Source organism: Lissotriton vulgaris, chromosome 6, assembly GCF_964263255.1.
Source record: "Lissotriton vulgaris chromosome 6, aLisVul1.2, whole genome shotgun sequence".
Lineage (NCBI taxonomy): Eukaryota > Metazoa > Chordata > Amphibia > Caudata > Salamandridae > Lissotriton > Lissotriton vulgaris.
The window spans coordinates 910280749-910303491 of NC_141694.1; the positions used below are offsets into that span (position 1 = coordinate 910280749).

Genomic DNA, 22743 nt, shown 5'->3' on the forward strand with positions numbered 1-22743 from the left:
TACTTGCATGACTGGAAGCTAAGTATCTTTGCCACAAAATGTTACTGAGTCATACATTTTGTTTTAAATTCCTTTCAAAAATAATATTTTTTTACACTTACATCTATATTCTAAAGGTCAGTATGGTAGTAAGGGGGGGTTCAAGATGCGGAAAAACTGAACTGCCATGAAAAGGAATAAACATTTTCAAACTAAGTATTATTTGTTGTTTAATTTACATCAATACCAACAAGCAGTTAACTTGTCTCCATACATGCTAAACTGCATACACTACTGCTTTAGTCCAAACAAAAATATCAGTTTTTACAAATAATCTCAGAAGAAGATTTGTCAGAGTTCATCACACTTGATGGCAAAAGCGAGATAATTTAACAAGTACACTGTGCTTTCATAATGGATAGCACATCTTTACAGATTGTGCATTTTGCATAGTAAGCCTTAAACCATCAGACTGCACAAATCGACAGACTCCCAGCACCAGTCAAAGCAGAGCAGGGCAGGGCCTGCACAGTTTTCTTTTACTTGGATAAACAAGGCACACATAATTTAATGGACCTGATCAAAATATTTGCTCTACTGTGATATGTTTCATTCTGTATAATCTTTACAGTTTCAATTAAGTGATGCTGTCAATTAAAAGAAAAATTAAAAAATATTACCGTTCTTGACTTGTTTGCATTTTTGTTATGTGCTGCAAGATTGACTGGCTGTGGGTCAAGAAGTGAGCCCGGGAAAAGCTGAGCCAATTCTGCATTGATAAAAACAGAAACTGCCTCATTGGGTGGCGTGAGAGGTGGCGTCATAAACAGTGGTGTCGTTTTTGGAGTGGGAGGAATGACGTCAGAAGGATGAATAAAGAACCCTGGTACTGCCACTGGGTTGGAAGGCACAGAGTTGTGAACTGGACCAACTGCTGACGCTGCTGCAGCTGCTGCCGCTGTGGTCTGATGCAACTTGGCTTCCAGCTTAGCCTTCTGCAATAGGGAATAAAAGCAGTGAATGCCGTCAGATCCTATGTGTATCAGGACTATGACAATGTCTCAATATCACAATTTTAGAGGTTACTGAATAAACATTAAATATTAATGACTGCTTAATGATTCACTGCTTTAGTCCTATTAGCTAGGAGTGTTATAATAAACTACCTGGTTTTAAAATGATTAAGAGTAAAACTGTTGAGGAGAACACCGTTGAACAATAGGTTGCAGTGAACAACTTATTTTTATATGTTGGAAGCAGCAAAAGTTTTATGAGGGAACCATTACGGAAAAGCAGATAGGGAGCACCTAAACCATAGACATCTACTGTTTTATTTTGAAAAAAAAGTGAAGACATGCCTTGCTTTTATAAGTATGAATACAATTAAATGGGATTTCATGTAGCATAAATGGGATAAACATCCAGTCCAAAAACAAACTGATTTGCCTCAAAAATTGTTTTGGTTCCTGTGGTCCATTGTCATGCATTGTTTGACCAAGTAATTGAAGAAAACAGCAAATTCTCAAAGTATACACCTGCTTCTGTTTGTCCACCTAATCTGCTCAGTACATTATTAGTAAACCTAATATCTTTTCTCTGGCCTACATAAAGGAGGCCAAACTGTCCTAAGCTATTAAAACAAGCATTTGCAATGCAATAGGTTTCGCATTATAAAAGTTTGAGCAGTTGGCATTGCTAATAAAAATGCAACACTAGCGCCTGACTGCCTCAAACTAACTACACAACATAAAACAGAGCACAGTTCTTCAAATCAGCCACAATACCTGAAACTGATCACAGTTTGGTCACTAGGTCCCTCCTATGGGTGGGACCAGGAAGGGGGGTGGTTACACCACCTTTCCTTTGTGCAGTTTCACACCAGAGCTGGGGCTGGAGTGCCCCAGCAACCGGTTTGAAGTGGGGTATGCATGGAGCACCTAGAGTGCTCCAGGCAGTGTCTGATTCTATTCAGTTCTCCCTGTCCCAATACACATCCTCCGGTCTGGGGTGGTGCTCGCACCTCCCCAAGCAGGAAACCTATTGTCCAAACCTCCGTGACTCGAAGGACTCCCAGCAGCAGGAGGTCAGACTTGCGTCTGTGGCAGCAGTATCCATTTTGTGATGCTGGGGCTCTGGTTAACTTTAAACAGGATAGTCAGAACTAACGCACAAGTTATTACTTGTGTAACGATATATCTGTGAGACATTAGTTAGTGATGTAAATGTAAATTGATACTTGTATAGCGCACTACTCACCCGCAAGGGTCTCAAGGCGCTTGTACGAATACCGCTGTGGAACCCATCCTGGCTTTCCCTGTGAGGTGTCCACTCCTGGGCACCCCCAAGGTGGAGGCCAGGCATCCTTAGCGTTGTGGGGGCCGTTGTGGAGATTAAGCAAGCTATTGCCCAGAGTTGCAGAGTGGGAATCCATGATTGGAATAGGCACCGAGGTGAGAATTATCTGGTCCGTGGAATTTTGAGCCCAAGATCCGCTGAGGCGGGGAATTGAACCCTGGTCCCGGGCTAGACCTCTGCATCAGGGTCTGCCGCTCTAACCATTGAGCCACACTTCTCCCCTGTAATAGATACCCCAGCAATACCAACCCCGGTGGTGGGTCTGCGAATCAATAATCACACCAGAAAGTCCTGGAGGATGGAACGGCCAAAGAAGCCATCCCTCCGGACTTGGCTGCCCAGGCAGTAGTGTCGTGCAAACGTGTGCAGCGAGGCCCATGTAGCTGCCTGGCAAATGTCCTGCAAGAGCACTCCTCGGCCCAGAGCAGTTGTAGTCGCCGTGGCCCAAGTAGAATGAGCCCGCAATCCAGCAGTGGGCTCCTTTTTGTCCATGGAGTAACATGCCTGGATACACAAGATGATCCACCGCGAGATGGTCCGCTTGTGCACCGCCTTTCCCTTCTTAGCCCCCACGTAACCAACGAAGAGTTGGTCATCCACCCGGAACTGGCGTGTGCGATTAAGATAATAAGAGAGCGCACGTTTTGGGTCCAGACGGTGGAGCCTCTCCCTCTTTCGAGGGATGCGGAGGCGGAAAGAAGGTGGGCAAAGTAATGGACTGCCCGATGTGGAAGGCCGTGACAACCTTGGGCAAGAAGGAAGGTCTAGTTCGCAACACAACCTTGTCCGGATGAACAGAAAGGAAAGGAGGTGTAGAAGAAAGAGCCTGGAGCTCACTCACTCTCCTGGCAGAGGTGATAACAACCAGGAAAGCAGTCTTCAGAGTAAGAAGACGGAGAGGACAGTTATGGAGCGGCTCAAAGGGAGCACACATGAGGTAAGTAAGCACAAGATTCAAGTCCCACTGGGGAATCACGAAGGGAACAGGAGGGAACATGCGTGTGATGCCCTTCAAAAACCTATTTACAATGGGGGACTTGAACAAGGAAGGCTGATCAGGTAGCCGTAAGAAGGCGGAAAGGGCAGAAAGGGCAGAAAGGTATCCATTGAGAGTGCCCAGATCAGAGCCCTGCTGGGCAAGAGAAAGAATAAAGAGGAGAACCTCAGAAAGGGGTGCAGAGAGTAGGTCCACAGCCTTTGCTGGGCACCATGCCACAAATCTGTTCCACCTGCAAGCGTATACCGACTTTGTGGAGGGACGCCTGGCTGCCAGAATGATATCACAGACTTCGGGAGGCAAGTCAAATGGCCTCAACTGCCACCGCTCAATCTCCAAGCTTGTAGGTGGAGACTGGACAGGTTCGGGTGCAGGACCGACCCCTGCTGCTGCGACAGAAGGTCCTCCCGAAGAGGCAGACGAATCGGGGGATCGACTGACATGCTGAGTAGCTCGGGATACCAGTATCTTAGTGCCCAGTCCGGAGCCACAAGGATAACCTGGGCCCGGTCGCGCCTGATCTTCTTCAGCACTCTGGGCAGAAGTGGTATAGGCGGAAAGGCGTACAATAGACCGTAACTCCACTCGCGACGAAAAGAGTCTCCGAGCGAGTGCCGCCTTGGACATTCCAACACGCAGAACTGATGACATTGCGCGTTCTCTTCTGTGGCGAATAGATCTAACCAAGGCTCACCCCATTGCTGAAAGAGGCCTTGCGCCACGTCAGAGTTCAGACGCCATTCGTGATCCATCATGCACCGACGGCTGAGTTCGTCCACCCTGGCATTCAGAGAGCCTGCCAGGTCTTGAACCAACAGGGTCACGCCCTGATGTTACAGCCACTGCCAGAGGCACAGAGCCTCCTGGCATAGGGTCCACGACCCCATCCCACCCTGTTTGTTGCAGTACCACATGGCGGTGGTGTTGTCCATGAACACCTGCACTGCACTCCCCCGGACAGAGGGGAGGAATGCCTTCAGTGCTAGACGAATCACCCGCAGCTACAAAAGGTTGATATGGAGCTGGGACTCGGCCGGAGACCAGAGGCCTCTGATCTCCGCCTCTCCCATGTGGCCTCCCCAGCCCTGGAGGGACGCGTCCGTCACAACCACGTGCTCCGGGTGGGGTAGGGAGAGGGATCTGCCACTGACCCAATCGCGGTCCGTGAGCCACCACTGCAGTTGTCTCGCAGTGCCCTCCGAGATCAAGACATGATCGGACAAGTTGCCCTGATGCTGGGCCCACTGAAACTTCAGGTCCCACTGCAGAGCCCGCATCCGCTACCGGGCGTGATGCACCAGAAGGATGCAGGAGGCCATCAGCCCCAGAAGCCGCAGCGTCAACCTGACCGAGACTCGGGATAAAGGCTGGTAGAGTGGTATCAGAGCCTGTATATCCCGAACCCGCTGTTCGGGTGGGTAAACCCGAAACTGCGCAGAGTCGAGAACCGCTCCGATGAAGAGGAGCTTCTGAGAGGGACACAGGTGCGACTTCAGCATGTTGATGGAGAACCCCAGCAAGTGCAGGAGGTCGGCCGTAGTCTGGAGGTGGCTGACGACTGCCTGGGGCGAGCCCGCCTTCAACAACCAGTCGTCGAAGTAGGGGAAGACTGACACCCCTAACCTGCGCAGATGAGCTGCGACCACCGCCATCACCTTCGTCAACACCCGTGGGGCGCTGGTAAGGCCGAAGGGGAGCACGGTAAACTGAAAGTGCTCGTGGCCTACCGTGAACCGCAGGTAACGCCGGTGGGTCGGCAGGACGGGGATGTGAAAATAAGCGTCCTGCAAGTCCAACGCTACCAGCCAGTCTCCAGGGTCTAGGGCAGCTAAGACCTGAGCCAAAGTCAGCATCTTCAACTTCTCCTTCCGGAGGAAGCCGTTGACGTTCTGCAGGTCCAAGATAGGGCGTAGGCCCCCTTTGCCCTTCTTGGGTACCAGAAAGTAGTGGGAGTAACAACCACACCCTACTTCCGGCCCAGGAACGCGCTCGATGGCCCCCTTGGCCAAGAGGGCCGTGACTTCCCCGACACGCGGTGGAATTGCGGTGGCATGGCTGGAGGGGTCGCCTCGAAGGGGAGGGAGTAGCCCCTTCGGACGATTTGCAGCAACCACCTGTCCGACGTGATAGTGCGCCAGTGGGAGAGGTGATGGCGAACCTTGCCTCCCACCGGCGTCACATGGGCCTGAAAACTCTACTAGGAAGGTTTTGAGGCGGGTGCTGCGGAGGGAGGTGTGGACTGGCCTCGCCGTTGTCCCCGACCGCCGCCACTGCGGTTTCCACGGCCGCCACCGCGCTGTTGAACATTCTGCGGCGCATGGCTGGCAGCATGTGTGGGGGCGCCCCTTCCTTGTCAACGAAAGGAGCGAAAGGCACCCGATTGCTGGCGTGTGGCCGAGAGGCCCAAGGACTTGGCCGTAGCCCTGGAGTCCTTAAAATGCTCAAGCGCATGGACTGCCTTGTCACCAAAGAGGCGACGGCAATCAAACGGCATGTCCAGAAGTGTAGCCTGGACATCAGCCGAAAAGTTGGCGGACCTCAACCAGGCGTGGCGTCGAACCGCCACCGTCGTTGCCATCGCCCTGCCCAGTGAGTCCGTGGTATCCAGCCCACACCGGATGGAATATCGCGCTGCATCTCTGCCCTCCACAAGGGTTTGGGCGAGTTTAGCCCAGACCTCCTCCGGACATTGTGGCAGCACGTCCGCGACCGCATCCCACAGGGTGTGGGTGTAGCGGCCCAAGAGACAGGCGGTATTGACAGACCGCAGCCCTAAGCTTAGGGACGAGAACACCTTCTTCCCGAACTGCTCATATCTCTTGGATTCCCGATCGGGCGGAGCCGACGGGAATGCGGTCTGGGGGTGGGATGGGTTGACAAAAAGCAAGGGTCGCCCGGGGCCGGGCGGTAGCATCTGGCCACGTTCCTATCCACAGGCGGACCTGTGGCAGGCTTGGACCAAGTGCCCACAAGAACGTCACATAAGGCCCCATTGAACAGCAGCAGAGGCTCGCTGGAGCTTGTCTGCGGTTTGAGGACCTCAGTGAGGAGGTTAGTCCTCACGGCTGCGACGGGGAGCTCAAGGTTTAAGGCCTTGGCCGCAATCGTCAACACTACACTATAAGTAGACCCCTCCTCCGAAGACACGGTCGGAGGGGAGACAAATCCAGTGTCTGTCAAAGTGTCAATACCACTGGCCTCCCCAAGCTCATATGTCCAGTCCTGTTGAGACTGGCACTCCAGTGCCAGAGGGTCCTCAGACCCCTCCCAATCTCCCTCGTCACCCGTTTCCTGTAAAGCAGGATTAACAGACGGGGCCTCCTCATGGAAATAAAAATCTCCAAAGGCCGTCGGAAGCGGCAACCAGCGGCGCCGTTCCGGCGCCCGAGTCGGACCGAAGGGAACATTGGGGACGGCGTCCACAGTGGGCGCCGGTGGGGACACCCGTGGGGCCGGCGCCGGTGAGGTCGACCGGCGACGACCCGGATCCGGAAGCTGATCCGGTGAGGTTCTGCGGCGCCGGGACCGAAGTCGCCGGCGGCGTCTGGCCGAAGCACCCGACGGCGTCGGGGCCGAAGCACCCGACCCGCTAGGGCCTCCAGCCGGGACCGTTGGGCCCGGAGGGGCCACGGAACCAGACTGAGGAGGGAGGGACCTCATGGCCATGAGGTACCGCTCGATCTCCTCCGGCGTCACGCCGTGTCCAGGGACCCGAAGGTGTGGGGCAGGCGACGACGCTTGCGACTCCCTCAGAGCCGCGTGGGCGGTGTCGGCCGAACCCCCGGCTGCATCGTGTGAGCGTTGGGGTGGGTCGGAGGGGCGATGACGTCTCTCCGACCTCTCATACCTCTTACATGAGGACTTGGATCCTGACGACCGATGTCCACTCCCGGAGCTGCGATGACTCAGACGCCGCGACCGGTCCCTCGACCTCCCGTGGGACCGGGACCGGGACCTGGAACGGCACGGGCCGACTGCCGGAGCTCGAGTCGCTTGCGGGACCGCTCCCGTCTAGCTTTAGACGTCAGGGCCCGGCAGACGGAGCAGGTACCGTCATCGTGGTCGAGGCCTAAACACTTCAGGCACCGGCGATGGGGGTCCGTAACCGACATCAGTCGGTCGCACTTCGAACAGGGTTTGAACCCGGGCATCCCTACCGGCACCGATAGAGTCGAAGACAGAAATGATCAAAAAGATCAAAAAGTTTAGTCAAAAAATGACTAGGGGTAGAACTTCTCCGGATCTGCGCTAGCTGGCGTGGAAAAAAGAAGAACTGACATCAGCGCGCATGGGCGGCGTCTAAGTACTCCGACGACGTCATTCCGGCGCTAACGACGCCGCTGACGGACGCGGAGCCGCGGACGACGCCTACCGACGCGCAGGTGTATTGCTACGCAAAAAATTTCCAGATCCAGTCTGACGCCTGGGGATATTCTAAGGTAAGGAATCTATCACTAACGTGTCTCTTTCAGATATAAACTGCAGTACGATATCTGAAATGGACCACAACACTTGAAACAAGCATATGTGGTCATGAGTGGTATTATGTTGTGTAGTTATGTTGTATTGAGTAGAGTGTAAATATGTGTTGTGTAATTATATGGTATGGAGTGTTATGATGTGGAGAGTATTTATGTTGCATTGATTAGTGTGTAAATATGTGGCTTGTAATTGTATGGTACTGAGTGGTATTAGGGGTGTATTTATGTTGCATTGAGTAGAGTACATAATTACACTCAACATAATACCACTCAGTACCACATAATTACACATCACATAATTACACTGTATTCAACACAACATAAATATACTCCAAATACCACTCGGTACTACATAATTGCACGCCACATAATTACTCTCTACTTAATGCAATACAAATACACTCCACACAATACCAATCTGTGCCACATAATACCAAAACATAATTACACTGTACTCAATGCAACAAATACGGCTTTCACTCAAGTTCGTGCTAAATAAAAAAAAACAAAAAAAAACAATTGCAATGCTCACATTACTCAATCTTTGAGCTTCTAGTGTTGCATTATTATTAGCAACGCCTATAGCTCAAACTTTTATAATGCGAGACCTATTACATTGCAAATGCTTGTTTGAAATGCTAAAACATAAAGACCTAATGACCTGACTGCTGTCAAAGACACCACTATGTGGACCTCTCCCATTGATTAATGTAAGTGCTACCAGTGGACCACTGGGAGCATCCCCATGTGCACACCATCGTTCTCCTCTCGAAAAACTTGTTAAAGGAGGATTCCACTCAAAATCTTCTTCAAATTTGCTTTATTTGTTATGATTTCATTAGTTTCATAAGATTCGTGGTAAATTTTGTCACATTATTTTCATGGACATTGCATCATTGCACGTAGATACTCCTATGCATTACGGGTGGAGCCCTTCCTCAGGGAGTAGCACTAAAACATAAAAATTTAGCTTGTGTAAGTTCATGTAAAACAGTACAATGTAAAAATGAAACAAATTACCCCACAAAGTGTCCATGCGTGAATCTCAAAAACGTGAAATATGCCAAATGTGTATTGGTGCCTCGAAACAAACTCCGTAACCAAAAAACGTTGCATAAAATCAACTTACATGATCCAATCTTTCCGTCCTCACAATCTGTGTCAATACAAACAAGACTCGTAAAGGTCAATTCAAAATAAACTTGCATTGTCTCAATTGTATGCCAATCTAAATCATATTCTGGTCACCAACCTTAAAATGAAAGCTCATTATCTTGAATCTAAATCTTGAACCTGACTTTAACTCTATTTTTTCGAAACCTCCGCTCTTTGCTCACACCAGAAGTAGTAGTTTGGGAGAAATCTTGAAACAGAAGTCATTACCCACAACAACATTCGCCATCACCTCCCCCACTGGTGCACCATGATGTCGGACAGGTGGGTTTTGCAGATAGTCCAAAGGTCTACTCCCTCCTCTTGGAGAGTCCCCGTCCATCCATGCCACCTCAGCACCATCGCATGTCGGAGGATCATCTGGCTCTTCTCCAACAGGAAGTTTTGGTACTCTTGGCCAAGGGAGCCATCGAGCAAGTTCCTGTCCCAGAAGTAATTTGTGGTTGCTATTCCCACTACTTTCTGGTGCACAAGAAGGACAAAAGGCCTCAGGAACGTCAACCGCTTCCTCCGGAAGGAGAAGTTCAAAATGTTGACGCTAGCTCAGGTCCTGTCTGCCCTCGACCTTGGAGACTGGATGGTAGCTTTGGACTTGCAGGTGGAGACACGGTGTCTCCCATTTTGGGAAATAAGGCCCAACACACCCAGCCGGGTGTCATGCTTCATCATAGGGCATGCTCCTTGTCAGGCCGGCGCTACAATGCCTGACGGGACCCTACGAGGGGCCTTGTGGTATAGATGCAAGTGAAAAATGTGAAACAAGGTGTGGGGAGGGTTAAAAAGGGTGGTACAGTAGTGCTCCGAATCCAATTTAATCAGAGAGCCCACTGGTCCCGGTTAAATCAAAGTGTGGGCTGAGATGATGTCCAGTAGTGGCTACGAGTTGACGGCCAACATATTTCTTGCCTAGTGTGTCGTGGGATCAAGTGGCAATTCTTTAGGACCATTATATGTATACTATCTTGATTCTTTTAATGTTTTTATAAATGATCTGGGGCTAAACGTAAATCGCACTAAATCATTTATAATTAAATGCGGACCAAAAAAAATCCAAAACGAGGACATTTTAATTAAGGGGGGGGGGGAGAGAAGAAATTAAGAAAATTACGTATTTTACTTACCTGGGGGGTACCATTTGATGTATGTTCTAATTGGAAACATGCTTTAAATATCAGAACCATGCAATTTCAGAAATCGATTGATGCCGTCTTCAGATTTGCTTAAAGACTTGGTCACAAGCCAGCTAAAGAGATTTCATGTATTTATAAGAGTAAAAGCCTTTTATTGGTAACTTTTGGGGCTGGGGTTTGGGGATACGTAAATTGCAAATCACTTCAAATAATAGAAAACAAGTTTTTAAGAAGACTTCTCTCAGAGCTCCTCTGTTACTTTTTGTCATGAGGAGTTTTTGGAGAGAACATATTACACTACAACCACTGCTGCTCTGGGTAAAAACTTGGAAGAATCCAGAGGCCGCCCTTTGTAGGAAAATACTGGCAGATTGTATGAAACTGGATACAGCTTATATATACCCTGGTTAAGACTTATCAAAATGAGTTTTGTTCAGATGGTGTCACAGAATATTATAAAAACCCTAAAAAATGTATTGTCTGCCACTATTAAGTCAATCTTTTTTTATCAAAGTCATGAGCGGGCAGGCCCTATATGTAATTTGACTGTTTACCCAGAGCCTCTTCCTCAGTTAAAAAGAGAAACTGCCCTTCATTTGCAAATTGATCTAAATGAATGGCGGAAATTTTTGTTGATTAGGTTGCGTCTTAAAACTATACATTTTTTAATTGCTTTCCCTATTCAAGGCTCATGGGTTGCATCACTCCCAGTCTGTCCCTGCACTTTATCTTATTCTGTGGATTTTATACTTCCCAGAGGAAGCAGTTAATTCGCCCATAATTACTTGCAGCAGGGATTATAAATTATAAATTGCAATGGAATACTTACTTTCTTTAGGTAGAAATGAGATCATACATTGCACTTTAAAATGATCTTATCAATGTTTTTAAGATTCATAGTAAATATAAGATCTTTTTTATAATCTGTAAAAGTTTTGTGTCTGTGGATTTGCTGTTTCTTAAATGGAAGTATGTATGTGCAATCTTTTATGGCTCTTTTAGAGTCTAATAAAGTATTCTTGATGATGATGGTGTATACTATCTACACAGTGGTTGGTTCACTATTAGTACCTTTTGTTTCTAGGCCAACCTAGAGGAAATAGCAAGATGCATAATTTTACAACAATGTAAATATAGGTTTGCGTACTAGTAATTAGCGATAGCCTCCTCATGACTTCATGCTCAAATATATGTGAAAGAAACTTCAGTTGTTTTTATAGTGAATTAAAAACAAAGGGCGCAGTGGCACATGTGAAGCACAACCATCGACAGAACTAAAAGTGGTGGTAAAGCAACCACCGTGATATGTATTTAGCAGGAACACTCACCCAATTAGGGCAAATACCTGGCTCCTTCGAACCATTGACAGGGGCAAATGCTATATTAGCGTCTTTGTAAGGGTACAGCAAAGGGAAAATAATACAGACTTAGTTAATAAGATAGGTAAGTAATGGTAACCAGGGGTCTCCCAGTGAGGGAGAGACATCCCAGAGTGTTTACAGGCAGCTGAGGTAGAAAGCGGCGTCCTGATAAAACATAAAAAAATATACTCCCAGTTCAGCAGTGAATGATTGGCCAGGAAACTACCCCATCCTCGACGAGTGAAGAACAGTGATAAAATACCAGCTGAGAAGCGCAAGGTTCACGGGGCATGAAGGCGTCATGTGAAGCGGGGCTGGCATTGCGAGTGTGAGGTTCCCATGACTACCAGAGTAGGCGGGCGCCATGTTGGGTGAAGGGGGTGGCGGATTGATGGCCATCAGTGGGAGAATATCCCGGTGCCCGGGAGGCGTCATGTGACGCAGGGCAGAGCACTGTGAGCGTGAGGCTCCCATGGCTACTGGAACAGACAGTGAGCGCCATGCTGGGTGAGGGGAATGGCGCAATTAGGACCATTGGTAGGAAAAAATCCAGCGCCTGTGGGGAGGTGCACAGGTAAACGTCCGGCACTCTAATGTAATAGACATATCAAGAAGACATGCAAGATGCACCCAAAAAAATTGTTAAAACAATTTTTTCAAATTCCACATGTGAGAGGGCAGACAAGAGACATTGGGAATCCTGTGGTCACTCGGAATGATAAGGTTGCAACAGGTCCCACATAGTATATAAAAAATATTACAAATAGCCCAGACAGTGGGAGCCATCCTATAAAGACCCCAGGAGCAGGGGGGTGGGGGGGGGGGGGGGGGTCAAACCAGGTAAATACACGACCACGAACCAACTAGAAGTCAATTTAAAGAATACCCAAGTTGTACCTTTCGGGAAGAAACGATACACCGGTGGCGGATGGTCATTTAACAACACAAGCCTCGCCATTGGTCAGCCGTACAAATATCTAGGTGTCCATCTGGACTCCAGGGGTAACCTTATAAAACAGCGTAATGAGATCGCAGTTAAAGCCACGACACTTGCGGTGTCACTAACCAAGCTTTCGAAAAATCTCTCAGATCCAACTCTTTCGCCTATTCTGGAAGTCCTGAGAGCAAAAACCGGCCCTACTCTATCGTACGGCATTGGGGTATTCAAGGGCAAATTGAACCCTGCTCTAAACCAGCATACGAACAAAATTTATAAAAAGGTTCTCCAGTTGCCAAGTTCCGCATCCCCAGCACAGATAAGATTGGGGTTACCAAATTATGAGGCTTCCAGTATTGGTGTATTCCTTAACCTTTGCCACAAACTAAGACAGGCACACTGTTTGTAAGTGAACACGCTGGGATTCCGTGCCTGTGGATTTAACTCTGCTCTTGCGCCTACGGCTCGCGGAACCCGCTTCGCGGGTCCCGCTTCGTGTGGGGGCTTTAATTAGAACCAGCGAGGTCGGACTGTCGAGATCATCGTCCTTCGCCTGAGGAAGTGTCTGTGGGTGACTGTGTTGTGCGGGGCTGCAAGCGAGTGCGGGCGCAGGACTCCAAGTCCCAGGAGCGCGCGCCAGACCCAATTGCCAGCACCTGGGCCGCTCTCCCTGCATGCTCCTCCCCTCTTACATTGTTTTGTATAAAGTTAACTACCTAGCCCCGCAGCGCGGGAGCGCGCGGGAGTGACCGGGAGAAGCCCGGGACAAGGGCGGGGCCGTCTGTGGCCGTCCGGGGCCGGGTCGGGCCACCCCCCCTTCATTTGGTATCATTTGGTATTATTTCATTGTATGTATACTGCTTTTACCGGTATCTGATTTAGACAGACTGTTGGTTAAAGACTGTTTGTAATCCGGGTTGTGCTCTATATTGTTTTATTAACCCAGGTTTGCGAGAAGGGTAGTTTAGTGCATAGTACCAAAATGCCCCTACGCTTAGGCAAGGAAAGGCAGGTTCAAGTATCCACCACAAATGGAACCTTTACAGGTACTATTGATCAATTTTTCAAACGTACCACCTGTATCTTGAAAAAAGAAATTGCACTAGCGGAAAAACGCCTATCGCTTGACTTGGTCACGGGTAAGCGTTCCTCACTAGGGAAAATCCGTGAGGTTGTTTCCCCAGTTCCCCTAACACAACTGACTAGCATCCCTACCAACGCTAACAATGACATAGAAGTAGTAACCGTACCCACCAGCCAACATTTGGAGTTAGAGGGGGGTGTCATCGATATCACCCAAGATTCTATATCTGAAGGTAGTTCCCTTTACCATAATTTACTTCACATTGAGACTGGTCTTTCTGACTCTCCTAATATTATTACAAGTCCAGGCAAGAAATTCTATCTCCAAACCCTGAGTGCACGCCTGCACACAAACCTAGTAAAAGGAAAAGGGTAGATTCGATCCAGAAGGGGGGAAATAAAAAGGGCCCGAGAACCAATAATACATCTCCTCTATTGACAAATACACCAGCCCTAGCCAATCCCCCAGGAAAAAACAAAATTATATGAAATGATGTAGAAAACACCCTTTTGGATAAAATAGAACTATTGATTAAATCTCTACTTCTGCCCCTATTTGAACGGACTAGGTTATTAAATGATAAGATGGATATCTTGGATTCATTAGTAAGAGAAAATATAGCCACAACGAAAAAGACCAAATTGTCTACTGCCCCCACGGAGCCAGCCCCGACACATTCTCAGAAAAACCCTGTAAGTAATGGGGATAAGGGGAATAAAGTTAAACCTGTACCTTCTTCTTTGAGAGCCCCCCAGCAGAAACTAGCCTTTGATAAAAACAAACAGACTATTGCGAACACAATACCGCAAAAGGTAGATACTGTCTCTAATGTACAGCCCACACTTAGAAAATCACCCAAGTCTTCCCGTTATATTGACCAAAGCACACGGACTAGGACAAAATCTGCATCCAGAAAACAATGTGTGAATCTCCCTCCTGAGTCATTACCCTATACTATAATTTTAACTGGAGTGGCCCCAGTAGGAGAGGGTAAGAGGGAAACCCATAGAGACTTATACAACAAAGTAACTTTTTGGTTAAACAAAAATCGACCTCTCCCCCCAATGTCCAAAACTGAAATCCTTAATGTTAGGAGGGTGGATTGGGTGGGATTCAGTAAAAAAGACCTTGAGGGGGACTGTGTGGTCATTAGCTTTAGGGAGTCATGGGTAGTTGATTTTATCCGCAGAGAACCAAGATTTGGAAGATTGGGTGACGTCCAAACCTTGTCTTTGCACTACTTCTACCCCACACTCAACCCAGCGAGAGACCAATCACACCAAAACCATTCAACCCAAAACTATAGACCTAGATAGATATTTTCCAGAAACACCTATTTATCCAATGTTCCTGCCCCATCTGTCAAACCGTTTTGCCCCATTAATGGGACTGGATGGAGTAGACTGACTCATTAATGGGTCTCTAGATTACAGACTGCCCAGATTGCCCATCGGTGAAATATCTCCACACTCTCCAAACCTTCAGGTGTTCGATAACTCCATCGTAAACCAAATCACGAATACTGTAGATATGCTGAAGGATGAGTTGGATAATGCCCCCCTAGGAATCGAACGGATAGATGAACATACAAGTAACTCCCCAATATATGAGGGATGTGAGGGGAATGCTAGCTCACCTGACAGGCCACTAGTGACACCTGTAACTACCCTTAAGTTATTATCCTGGAACATTGCTGGGCTGAAGGGGAAATTGGATGAAATTGATTGGGGGTCATTTGTAGAACAATTTGATATAATTGTATTCCAAGAAAGCTGGTCAGTCGACGCCATATATCGACTTGGTTACTTGAATTTTTACAAACCAGCATGCAAAGGACCGAAGGGTCGCCCGTCGGGGGGTCTTGTTATTTGAATTAGACAATCTCTAGGTTATAAGATCTATGAATTGCCTACCTCGAGTATTGATATCCAGGGGCTAAAGTTAAGCAGTGTAAATAACCAAGATTTTTTCTTAATCAATATATATGCTAGGGGGCGACCAGGAGGGAAGATATCTAAAACTGTTGAGGATCTAGATCCCCTTTTGAACAATATTGGTAGAGATAAGTGTGTAATGATGGCTGGGGATTTCAATTGTACGTTCGAACCCATACCCACTTTGGACAACGGGTGTTATGGCGAAGCAGATCAGCTATGGAATATTCATAGCTTGGCCATCCCACCTGTTAAAAAGGTTACTGAGGCCGTTATGCAGTGGCTTGGTCTATGTTTGGAGTGGGATTTGCGAGCGGCTAATGGGAGGACTAAGTCAGATCTGGTGGGAAATGCTACTTTTGATAATTGCTACAGCACTAGCCGTATAGACTACTTTTTAATTAAGATGGAGTTCTGGAATCTATTAGAGGACATGGAAATACTAGTAAGACCGGAAAGTGACCACAATCCCTTAGCTATAAATCTGCTAGTAAATGGTGACCTACTTAAAAACAATGCAACAAACCTTATAACTGCCGAGGCAGTCCTTACAAATGACTGCCGTAGGGTACGCTGGGCTAGGTTTCTGGAAGATCCTGGCATCATTGATAATATATCAGTTGAGGTATCGGCAGTGACCAAGAAGGTTAAGCCTTTACTGGAAGATGTGGGGTCACTGGAGCAAATTGGCGTAATCCATGAGTCCCTTTTTGCCAAAATCAAAACCTTCTTTATTAAACCAGGTAGTGGAAAAAAAACTGGTCTGACTCACTTAGGAGCCAAATGGTAAGAGAAGTCCTGCCGCAATGCTTATAGTTCCCTGATAGCTGCTATCAAAACCAGGGTAACAATGGATATTAAAAAAGAGAGGGCTAATTATAAGAAAGTGCTAAAACAAGCGAAGACAACCTGGGATGATCAACGTTGGCTTGACTTATATGAGGCCAGTCTCTCCACCAACCAACAAAAATTTTGGCAGGTAGTGAAGTGGGGAGGGACAGGGGACTCGCAAGCCCCAGTCAATCATGTTCCGGCTGAGATCTGGGTTGAGTATTTCTCGGCCCAGTTCAGCGGTGTTGAGATGGGTACTCACAATATAGGGGAGAGTAACTGGCCTCCGACTCCAGCTGCTTTTTGTGATCATATAGTCTTTAAGGAATCTGAGACAGTAAACGCCCTTAAGCAGGTTCAAAATGGGAAAGTCCCCGGTATGGACTGTGTTCCAGCGGATCTTTTTAAGTATGACATGGTAAACTGGGTCCCCTACATAACTATTCTGGCCAGTGCTATAGCTAAAGGTGTTAGAATTCCAGATTCCTGGAAAGGGGAAGAGATCCTACCTGTGTATAAAAAAGGTGACAAGACTAATGCGGGAAATTACCGCCCTATTAGCCTTATTGACGCCTTGCAGAAGGTAATTGCTAGAATGCTGTTGGGCAGAATCCAGTCTTGGATGACGGAAGAAAATATTCTGTCCCCAATGCAGGCGGGCTTTAGGGCTAATATAAGCACAGTCGACCAAGTGCTTAGATTTATTATGATCTATTGGAAGACTTTGTTTCTAGGAGGAGGTACAATATACGCAGCGTTCGTGGATCTTAAATCTGCGTTCGATCTGGTCCCAAGAGAAAAGATGTGGGCAGCATTAAGGAGAATGGGAATACCATCTGACTTACTCGAGTTTACAATCAGGCTACATGAACAAAATTTTGCCAGAGTAAGGTGGGGCATCCAGGGACAGGTGACAGAATCCTTTCCAGTGACCCGAGGAGTGAGACAGGGCTGTGTCCTGGCACCAACCCTATTCTTACTCTTCATTAATCAAGTCGTTCAGTTTCTCTCAGCAACACCGACAGATGCGCCAGTCTTGGGTGGGACTAGATTCCCCCTTTTAATTTTTGCCGATGACACCCTAATTTGGGCAAAAACGCAAGCGGGTCTCCAGATAGCAATAAACAAGTTTGTGGACTTTTGTAATCTAAATGACCTCGAAATTAACGTTCCAAAGACAAAATTTATGGTTCTGACCAAGAACAAACCACTGAGGGGTCATGTAACCATGAATGGGACTATTTTGGAACAAGTAGAGGTAATGAGGTACTTAGGAGTAGTAATAGACTACAGGTTACGTTGGAAGGAACAGATCGAGGCACTCAGCCTAAAATTTGCACGTTTATCAGGGTGTCTTGTGAAAGAACAGCGTTGTTCCCAGACTAAAATAGTCTTGCCGGCACTTAAAATCTATAACGCAAAAATTAGTTCTGCCATACCTTATGGCTCAGATTTATGGGGGAACGTAGATCTAGCTGCTCTGGACAAAATCCAGAACAAGTTTCTTCGCAGTCTGGTAAGCCTTCCGCCATCGACACCATTACTTCGTCTTATGCTAGATATGGGCTGTCAATCTATTAAACATCATGCCCAATATAGGATGGTTGCTTTATGGAGACGCATCTGGTCCACACCGGAATTATCCATGTTTGCCAAGGAGATTCTGGATGTGAGATCGATACAAGGGGAAGGGAATATACCCTGGTTCAAATCTATAAAGACTACACTATTTAGAATGGGTCTCCACATGCAGTGGACAGAGCCGGGTAACTATATTTTCCCTTCAAAAAAAGATTTCAAACTACTATTCTGGGCCACAGTCAAAGAAGACCTGGTCTCGCGCTCACAGAAACCCAATTTGACAGGTACATTCCTAATTCACAAAGTGGTTCCACACACTGAGACCTACTGGGACACTATTACAAAAAGTACCGATAGGAAACTGTATCATCAATTTCGTGTAGGGACGCTGCCATTAAGGGAATTTACTAATAAGTGGCATAACCTACCATCTTTGTACTGTCCCTGGTGTAGTGATCAAAAGGAATCTTTAGGGCATTTTCTTTTTGCTTGCCCTGCATACTGCGCACCACGCCGGAAATGGCTAAAACCCATATGCAGAAGGATTAACACACGTGTGTGTGATGAAGCGCTGTCAATCGTAAGATTCAATACAGCAGAATGGCTGGCCATAGGTATGGCAAAATACCTTGGATGGGCCTGGTTAATTAGAGTTAGGTGTCTACAAGGTGATAAATGATAAATGATATAAGAGATTTACTAAATCTATGCCCAATTGAATGAACTTTTTCTTATTAATTGTGAAAAACGTCTTTTCATGCTATTTAATTGACTTTTTAAACAAGATATGTGATTGTTTACATTGTAATTTTTAAGATCTGTACATGTGTGTTGTATTCTTGTATATATTTTAATTGCTTGTCTTTTATGAAGAAAACTTCGAAATAAAGACGTAAAAAACTGAACTGAAACTAAGACAGGCCGACTCAGGCACATTAGAATCTCTAGTCTGGCAAGAAATTACAGAGAAAAACCCTGGAGGAACATTTGGTTGCCTTTTTAGGGACTACATTCAACAAATGTCAGCAACCGACCTCTGGGCCCTCAATCCTAGTCAGTCCGTATTTAAAATCGCAATTAAAAAATGTGTGAGAATGAGATCACTCATCATAGATAAAGCACTCTTCTCGAAACGCAGTCACTCTTGGGCAGCTGTTAATTCCTATAGTCAGCTAACCCCTGCCACTTATTTTTCCTGCACATATCCATTGTATCTAAAGCGCAGCCTTATATCTATTAGAATGGGTGACTGGCGATTTTTACAAAACCTACCCCCCTGGTGACGCATGGTGGAGGATACAACATGTAGAGGGTGCAGCAAAGCAGCAAAAACACTGCTGCATGTGGTTTGCATCTGCTCGGCCTTTAATCTCCAACAGGCGCAAGCTCAGGGCCGAATGGAACAGGCTGGGTGTTCGGACTTGTAGGCAAGCCATTATATTGGCTTTGAGCCCTGAAAACACAGACCTAAACGTAAGACTGATAAACTTTATTCAGCATGTGTATCGTAATTTTAAGCAACAGAGGTCTGCTACCGCTTCTCCCCTATCTTTTTAATCATATGATGTATTTTATAACACTTTCAAATCGTTAGGTAGTCTGAACAAAAAGAACATGAGCAGTACCCCCAGAACATGGTCTGTTTTCATATGTATGAAATCATAGTTAATGGGAGTAACTCAAAAGGGGCTAAAACCTTGCACACTATGTTTTAATCTTCCATGCTCTTCTATTCCTCTTGTGTTTTTTACCTCTCTTTTAAAAGGGCATGTATTTTGGAGGCCCAGGTCGAGTAAGATGACTATTTATACTATGGCTGTTTAATACATTGTTTTTATTGTTTTTATATTTAACCATGTAGATAATGTGAACTTGTAATCCGCTTTTAAAGATATTTGTTTTAGATCTAAATAAAGATTTATGACAGGAAAAGATAAATAGGGCATGTGGCTGGATACTGTATGGAGCCAAATAGTATAGGGGGCTGCATTAAGGAGGAAGGTAGGAATTCCACTCCCCTAGAAGTGATGTCCAAAGGGAAAATGACTACGTGTATTATCTATTCACTTCGGTCCACAGGATATTTTCGGTCAGCCCCATAGTATCTCAGGACAGATGGAAGATCCAGCGCTGTTCTATTTTGAAAGGGGCTTGTTTGCACAGGTGTGGATGAGCATCTAGAATGGTCCTTTTCAGGCTATCAGGTGTGTGGCCCTTTTATTCAAAATGTGAGTAGAGGTTAGTGTGGCACTTGTGGCATCGGATATTATTTATTTATTTATTTTTATTTTACGGTTTTTGTAGAGCGCGTAGTAACCCTTGAGCATCCCAGCGCTGGAACCTGAAGTCAGGAGGGAACAGCAACGGAAGGGGCGGGGAGATCAGAGGGAGAGGAGAATTTTCAGTGCCTTCCTAAACTGGAGGAGGTTTGGTTCGGTCCTTAGTCTCCGGGGGAGACTATTCCAACGTTTAGCGGTGTGTACCGAAAAGCGGCGGCCTCCAGACCGTGCTTTTTTTACTCTGTGAACAGTAATGAAATTCTCGTGATTTGACCGGAGTGCTCTGGTAGCTTTGTAGGGAATGATGAAATTATTGAGAATGGGTGGGCCTTTGTTGTGAAGAAGTTTATGTGCCAGACAGAGGGCCTTGAAGACAACCCTCTCTCTGACTGGGAGCCAGTGGAGAAGCTTCAATGCTGGCTTTGCCGATGATCTGGCCGGGGTGTGAGTGAGTAGTCGGGCCGCGGCGTTTTGAATTCTCTGCAGGGTGTTGAATGTGGCTTCCGGGGCACCCAAGTAGATTGCATTGCTGTAATCTAGCCTCGCCAAGATGAGGCCCTGGATCAGTAGTTTCCGGGAGGTGGAGGGGAGCAGGGGGAGAACCTTCCTGCATGCCCTGAGAAGTCCAAAGCATATTCCTGCCGTCTTTTTGGCCTGAGTTCTGAAGCTCAGATCCTTCTCGAGCCATACGCCTAGGCTCTTAACCTCCTCCTTGGGGGCAGGGGGGTCACCTAAGCAGGCGGGCCAGATGTTGGGCGGCAAGGAGGGCCCTTTTTGTCCAAGCAGCAGGATTTCGGTCTTGGACCCGTTAAGTTTCAGAGCTGAGGTGTTCATCCAGCTGTGGATTTCAGTGAGACAGCTGTGGAGATCGGAGGGATCTTGGTGAGGGTGTGAAAGGGTCACCACAAGCTGGGTGTCGTCGGCGTAATTGATAATCATCACACCGAACGGGGTGACCAATTCCTCCAACGGAGACATGTAAACGTTGAATAACGTCGGGCTAAGAGATGAGCCCTGCGGTACTCCACAGCGGAGGGGGATCGCGGGGGAGTGGCTGTCATTCTCTCAGACTTGGAAGGAGCGGCCATTGAGGAATGACATGAGCCACTTTACTCCAATGTTCCATTATACTGGTCTTGGCCATCCTAGTGTTCATGCCTATATAGTGTAGGTTGCAGGTGCAAGTCAAGTGTAAATGTAATTGCTTGTTTTGCAATTTGTATGTCGCTTTTGTACCCATTTAAATGTGGAGGTTAAGTGCAACTCTTATGTAGAATCTATGAGATTGCACACTGTACATGAACCACAGAGAAAATGGCCAGTTACAGGGGAGAGGCCCCAGAGTGGGCGTTGGTCTGTCAGGGTGCTTGGTCGGGGTCTGGTGTGAACAAGGATATCCTTAGAGTTCCGGGTATGTTTGAACATAAACCTCGGTGGTTGAAAGGTAGGTTTACCTGTTTGAAAGATACCCCAGTGTTTCATTATGATCTTTTTCACTCCGCTTGAGTTGGGAGTAAAGGTAGTGACACGTGTCTTCAGTGTTGGTACTGTTTGTGTTGTGATCTAATAGTGCCTACCTATTGTTATTCTGGGCTCGCTTTCTGGTGATGTTAATGTGATGTGTGGGGTAGTCTCATACCCTTAGTTTGTTAAGTCAGTTGGTCAGCTTCAGTGTTATAATATTGGACAGTGCTGCAGTTTTGTCTTAAGAACTGCCCGAATGGGAGGTTCTCTCTCTGGGGGCTTGTATGCTGGACCTTCAAGCGCCCTCAGGAGCTTGAGGGACTGCTGCCTCACAGCCTTCAGGTTCATGGTCCGGCTATCAATGCAGGTCTTGAAGTCGCAGTCTCGCTCGAGGCACCAAAGCAAACAAGATGGAGGTTTGTAACCAACCTTGTGCAGTGACAAGCGCTTCAGGGCTTGAAACCCACCTTCCTAGAGGACATTCTTGCCACACCTGAACAAAAACTCAAACTCTCAACAAAAGTACAAAAAAGCTCAGTCCAAAATTGACTGAAGAGGTAGCTCTCTCTGGATATGCGCTGACTGGCGCAGAAAGAAAATAACATCATAAGTATGCTGGGGTGGTGCCCAAAAAGACACCTGTGCAAACCAGATTTACACCACCTACCAGCGTGCAAGGGTACTACTCATGAAAAAAGTTCTGGAACCAGTCTGACGCTAGGGGATACTTCTAAGGTAAGGAATCTGCAGCTAGAACTCTCTACCAGATATTAAAAACAATGCAAATATTTATCAAACTGAGAGAATGTAATGCCCCGAAAGATATATTTTCCTGACTAGAAACTCCCTTATGTCAGAGCTTAGAGATTAAGGCATCAATGGCAAATCCTGCATTAGTTAGCTACAGTGGCAAAAGGTCAAGCATGGCCTGGTTGCTATAAACTAGAAAAGAAATGGATTACACAGGGAAGGAAAAAGAAAAACTGTTGTAGAGATAAAAAATATCTATCCAAGAGGTATGCAGTCCTTCTGGTGGCCAATGAGGGAGAATGTGCAATGGGCACTGTTGAACTTGGACATTTTTGCAGGGTCATCCCTGAACTGTTTTTTTGCCTTCCTCCTGTGCTTTTTCTGACCTGTATTTGTTGGTTTTAGGA

The 22743-nt window shown here is 46.9% G+C and overlaps 1 protein-coding gene across 6 annotated transcripts in view; it reads right to left on the reverse strand.

The window, feature by feature from the left end:
- Positions 1 to 22743, reverse strand: part of BIRC6 (baculoviral IAP repeat containing 6) — a 2386688-nt gene that overhangs the window by 1732453 nt on the left and 631492 nt on the right. For 4 of the 6 annotated variants that reach the window (XM_086926900.1, XM_086926899.1, XM_086926898.1 and 1 more), the window contains exon 25: positions 660 to 974. The exons of the other annotated variants lie outside the window; for them this stretch is intronic. In XM_086926900.1, the coding sequence (XP_086783026.1) occupies positions 660 to 974 (315 nt within the window). The remainder of the gene's footprint in view (positions 1 to 659; positions 975 to 22743) is intronic. 6 annotated transcript variants of the gene reach the window in all.